General features: G+C 43.2%; 1 protein-coding gene across 1 annotated transcript; it reads right to left on the bottom strand.

Moving 5' to 3' along the window:
• Positions 1–2,708: 2,708 nt before the first annotated feature.
• LOC119298629 (probable RNA-binding protein EIF1AD) lies at positions 2,709–4,790 on the bottom strand. The gene is made up of 4 exons (XM_037575959.1): positions 4,544–4,790; positions 4,413–4,464; positions 4,175–4,301; positions 2,709–3,031 (listed from the first exon to the last, which is right to left on the bottom strand). Exons 1-4 carry the CDS (start codon positions 4,658–4,660, stop codon positions 2,845–2,847), a joined length of 483 nt encoding a protein of 160 aa, XP_037431856.1. The 5' UTR covers positions 4,661–4,790; the 3' UTR covers positions 2,709–2,844.
• Positions 4,791–5,443: the final 653 nt, after the last annotated feature.

Here is a 5,443-nt window from a genome sequence, read left to right as displayed (position 1 = left end):
CCACGATGTCGGGGATTCAATCAATCTCGTATACAATTCTCTTTGTCCACCGGTATGTTACTTGCTGGAGATTCGATCGTCGGTATCCCAATACCTTGTTCAATCTCGTTACCGGCAAGTCTCTTTACTCGTTCCGTAATGCATGATCCCGTGGCTCACATTGAGCTCATTATGATGATGCATTACCGAGTGGGCCCAGAGATACCTTTCCGTCATAAGGAGTGACAAATCCCAGTCTCGATTCGTGCCAACCCAACAGACACTTTTGGAGATACCTGTAGTGCACCTTTATAGCCACCCAGTTACGTTGTGACGTTTGGTACACCCAAAGCATTCCTACGGTATCCGGGAGTTGCACAATCTCATGGTCTAAGGAATGATACTTAACATTAGAAAAGCTCTAGCAAACGAACTACACGATCTTGTGCTATGCTTAGGATTGGGTCTTGTACTAATGATGTGATCCATTATCAATGACATCCAATGTCCATGGTCAGGAAACCATAACCATGTATTGATCAACGAGCTAGTCAACTATATGCTTACTAGGGACATTGTTGTGGTCTATGTATTCACACATGTATTACGGTTTCCAGTTAATACAATTATAGCATGAACAATAGACAATTATCATGAACAAGGAAATACAATAATAACCATTTTATTATTGCCTCTAAGGCATATTTCCAACATTCTGACTAATTTGATCACGATTACGGAATCTTGAGTTAATATTCTTTGTTTGCTGGGGAACTTGTAACTTAATTGACAGCTCGCTAGTTAAACACCTGCCGAGTGCATTTTTCTTACATGCATCCTGGATTTTTAGGACACAAGGTATCCGTTCATGTCGTTATGTTCCATATTTCACATATATTTATTAATGGCTAAAACAGCAGAATCTTTTTCTGTACCGAGTGATGAAGATAATCAGGCTCTAGCTTCCTAGAGTATTTTCGAGACCTTTTTTTTTTAGCATGAGTATTTTCGAGACCTTGAGGGTCTAGATTTTGTTTACTTAGGTCCTGCTAACAATTTATTGTTTGTTGTTTTGTGCCATTGTGTGTGTGTGAATATTATTGTTGTATGCCACTGTGTGTGTGTGTGTGTGAATATTGCCTTGGTGTTTACTGCCACTTTTGAAATATATTCAGGTGAGCATTTCAAAAAAAAAAACAATGCCTTGGTGAGTGTGGCTGTGCGTTTGTAATTCGTGTTTTGTACTGTTGCAGTGTAACACTGTGCCGGTCCCAAGCCGGCCCGGATGAGAAAATGTGGAGGGAACTCAAGTACAAGTGTTATGGTCCAGTTATTATTTTATAGTATTGAGTAGCAGCGAATGAAGTGAATAGAAATTAAACAGTATTCTAAACACATGCAGATTAATAGCCAAAAATATAAAATCATCTTGAACAATTCAGAAATTTAAATCCATGAAATGAGCCTTGAAACCTCTTGTCAGCTTCATTGTTGTGCACTTGTGAGGCATCGATCTTCCTAATTAATTAATTAAGTCATCAAAAAAAGTATCAGAAGAAATCATCCTAGGAGAAGGAGAAGAGGGAGAAAAGTTAAGTTAGCAGAGGGAGGCGTCCACCAACACCATAGCATAGCTAGCTGGCCCCAAGGAAGCATCAAGCATCAGGAACTTGAGCACATCAAGCATACCCCCGGTTTGGCTTGAGCACATCAAAGCCACCAACAACTTACTGTATTTCTCAACCAGAATGGTAGGCAGAGCAAACAAATCCTTGTTATCTATTTATTCTCTAGTATGTAGTTTTTCATGTGCCCACAAATCTTGATCAAGCCATGCCAGAGGAGGAATATTACTTTAAATCACCAGCACGCCAGGCAATTTTAATTTGATTGATTCCAGCTACCATGCATGCATCCTCAGGATACTAAATCAGAAACAAAGCTAGATTTTATGATAAACACATTCAGGATGCCACACAAGTTGGAATGATATGATGATACCCAGGTCTGGTACCGTATATAAAAGCAAATGCAAGAATTAACCTAGCTACAAAATCTACTCTTGAGGAGGAGGTCCACGGCCCCGGCCCCTTCCTCCATCACCTTCTGCACAGGATATTAATAAGATAACATTGCTTAATGGTGATTAAAACCATATTTAGAGAGGAGTTGGGCAACTGGAAAACAAGTATTCAAAGGAATGCCTGCCAATTTATAATATCATCACCACTTCTTTCTACCCAAGTCAAAGCACAATATTAAAGATTTAATAAGTAACAAACACATTAACAATGCACCGACAAGAGAATGAACCCATACTTAAGCTATTAGCAAAATGCAGAGCACCTATAATATATATATATTATGCTCCTCTCCTCTAAAGGTAGGTAGCTTAATTTGTTGAGGCTCTCATATGGCAAGAGTTGTTCATCAGTAGGAGTAAATCATATCAATTTGTGTGACTTGAATTGTCAAAATCGGTGAATTTGTTTCTTGTGCAGCTGTGGCACCATCTTGAGACCTAGTACAACTGGAATTAACTAGGCAGGGCAAAGCAAAGCAAAGCTAGCTTGTTGGGTCCTTTTCAATCCACTTTCAAGGTGGAAAGCAAGCAGACTTGCACAATAACATCCACAACCACAATAAGCTAGGTGCAAAATTCTTGTTTTCTTCATATATTACACTATAGGTGACAGGCCTCCACATGCCCTGCCACTTAATGTCGACAAAACGCACGCACTGACTACTATATCTTTGACAGATTGGGCCGTAAGTTTATGATGTCATGCCCAAATTCGACAAGCATAAATACATTAGGTGGACGGTAACCATAGGATGATGACTATTCCCAAGTCGTCTACCAGTTCAAGAATCAGAGTCACTTTCTGTATTGGAATGCACGTCAAACGGTCTATTTCTGTTCGTGTTTGCCTCAAGTGGCGGCATATGATCATCGTCGTCTTCATCAGAGTTGTGCTCTTCCTCAGCCTGTGATGTCGTTCCTTGTGGACCTGTCGCCCACCCATTGGGACTTGACTTGAAGATAGCCGGCCTGGCATAAGAAAGATGAGTGAATCAGTAACAAGCTAACAATCCTGATTTTATCAAGTAGATAGACTACTGATGCAGAGCTCGTACGAAAACCAACAAACTGGCACATTATTATTACAAGACCTTCTGGAAATATTTTAGGATCTTCATTACTCCCTCTGATCCACATTAATTGTCGCTTATTTAGTACAATGGAGTATTAGAATTTTGCCATCAACTTATATCACATCAACATTTTCATATAGTATCAGTGTTCGGTATCATTTCCATGTTCCATCAGAGCAGGCAAAACCAGAATCAAACCATTTAGGCTGTTTGCCCTAATATTTTGTTTTTACCACACCATTTAGGCTGTTGAAATGCAGCACTGGCTACCACCTACCAGCATATCACATGGAAAGTGAATTTGATCCGATTTTTTAGAAAATTGGAAGGTTAAACAACTATAGTGTTTCCAAGCCATCGTATGCATACATTATACTCCCTCCGTCGCATATTAATTGACGCTCAAACAGATGTATCTAGCACTGAAATGCGTCTAGATACATTCATTTGAGCGTCAGTTAATATGGGACAGAGGTACTATTACTAAAACAGCCAGACAAACTACCACAAACTGGGAAGTAGGTCATAATATCAGATTACAAGCAACCACAGCAGACATATAGTTAAGTACTCCCTCCGTCCCATAACATAAGACCATTTTGCAACCTAACATAGCTTGCAAAATGATGTTATATTATGGGACGGAGGGAGTAACAGACAGCTATCATAAACCCAAGAAATTTAGACATATTGCCAGGACTAGGCTAGGAGGGTGTATTCTTACAAATTAAATTCTATCGCGACAAAAGGAAGTCTTGAGTTGTGCCTAGAATTGGAAAATTATTATTGTACATCTTGGCCTGGGTGATTGAAGTAGAACACACTACATACAAGCCTATACTGCAGCTTGGTAAGTAGGATATATTGCTAGGACTAGGACAGGTCTCCAGTACATACAAACTTGTCCTAGAATTTGCATACTTGCATTTAGGGGACATAAATCCACTCCAAGTAAGTAGTAACTAGCTAATGTTTACTTTGTCAACAAGTAGTTAGTGAAGTAAATATTCATTGAGGGAGCAGCAGAGCAGAGACTGACCATTGGCCGGATTTCTCGAGGGCGCGAATCTGGTCGTGAAAGAGGACGCGTGAGACGACACAGGCTATCTTGCTTCCAGATTCGAGAGCCTCGTCCCTGCCAATAGCATCCACAACCACGAAATTCCCTGCACATTCACTCATTCATTCATTCATTCATTCATTCATTCATTCATCATCATCATCATCAGGTGTAAGTTAGTGGCAAACAAAAGGAGCATCATCATCAACTGACTGACCGTTCTTGATCCAGAAGCTCTTGTGAGACTTGACGCCCTCGCCGTCGGTCACCTAAAACCAGCACGGCGGCAGAGTGAGTGAAAAGCAAGAAGCAATTTTTAAGAGAGAGGGAAAGAAGGTAAGAAGGTACCTCGATGAGGTTTGAGCCGCGTAGCGTGACGACCTGCATGATGCTCTCGCCCTCCGCCAGCGTCACCGCGGTGCCCTCCCCGCACGCGCGCCGCAGGTTCTTCCTACCGCCCTTCATTCTTGCCCTCCTCAACGGACGGACGGACCACCGACAGAGGGAAGGTTCTGCTTCTGGTGCTGGTGCTGGACTCAACACTGCTGCGGTGCTGCCTGCCCACAGGGAAGGAGGCGGACGGCGGCGAGCTAGCGGCGGCATCGGCGGCGGGTGTGCTCTGTGGGGAACTAGCTAGGGTAGGAGGACTGCATGCAGAACGTCAGCACATAACACGCCCAGCCCACCACGTGATGTGATAGTGGGCCTTCCAACCTTGGGCCTTTAGCAAATCAATAGCAAACATTATTATTTATACATTTATAACACTGTACTCGTGATCCTTTCCGATGCACCAAGAATTTGAAGCGTCCGCAGCACCAGCAGTGCATGGTTGAAATAAGTTGAACACCAAACAGCTACGGAGATTTTGACCGAAGCCTATCCAGCCAGGGCTGCACAGGGTTCATGGGCGGGGCAACATATTTCCCAGGTTAGTCGGCGATAGGTCAGCTCCAGGGCGGCGCACAGGAGGCTGGGCCGCTGGGGGCGAGGCAGTGGAAACAGATAGGCATCGATGTGTCCAGGCATGGACCCAGAGCACGGCAGCGGCAACACGACAATGAGCACAAGGAAGATGACACGGTGCGGACGTTCGGCTGCATGAGAGTCCTTGTGTAGGCGTGATTGCACTGTCGTGGCATGGAACTTCCAAAGAGATGGGAATATGGGATTCGAGGCGGAGCGGTCTCGTCGTGGAGATAGCCACCGGCGGCGTCGCTTAGTCAACGTAGAGGCGACTTGGAGGCC

Source organism: Triticum dicoccoides, chromosome 5A, assembly GCF_002162155.2.
Source record: "Triticum dicoccoides isolate Atlit2015 ecotype Zavitan chromosome 5A, WEW_v2.0, whole genome shotgun sequence".
Classification (NCBI taxonomy): Eukaryota; Viridiplantae; Streptophyta; class Magnoliopsida; order Poales; family Poaceae; genus Triticum; species Triticum dicoccoides.
Note: the sequence above shows the minus strand (reverse complement) of the source record. Positions and strands in the feature narration are given on the sequence as shown.

Bases quoted from the DNA above. Each gene is read 5' to 3' on its own strand.
- LOC119298629 (XM_037575959.1), bottom strand. From the start codon at position 4,660: ATGAAGGGCGGTAGGAAGAACCTGCGGCGCGCGTGCGGGGAGGGCACC. The intron at 4,465-4,543 runs GTACCTTCTTAC...TGCTGGTTTTAG, and splicing joins GCGGCTCAAACCTCATCGAG to GTGACCGACGGCGAGGGCGT. The intron at 4,302-4,412 runs GTCAGTCAGTTG...GTGAATGTGCAG, and splicing joins GAGCTTCTGGATCAAGAACG to GGAATTTCGTGGTTGTGGAT.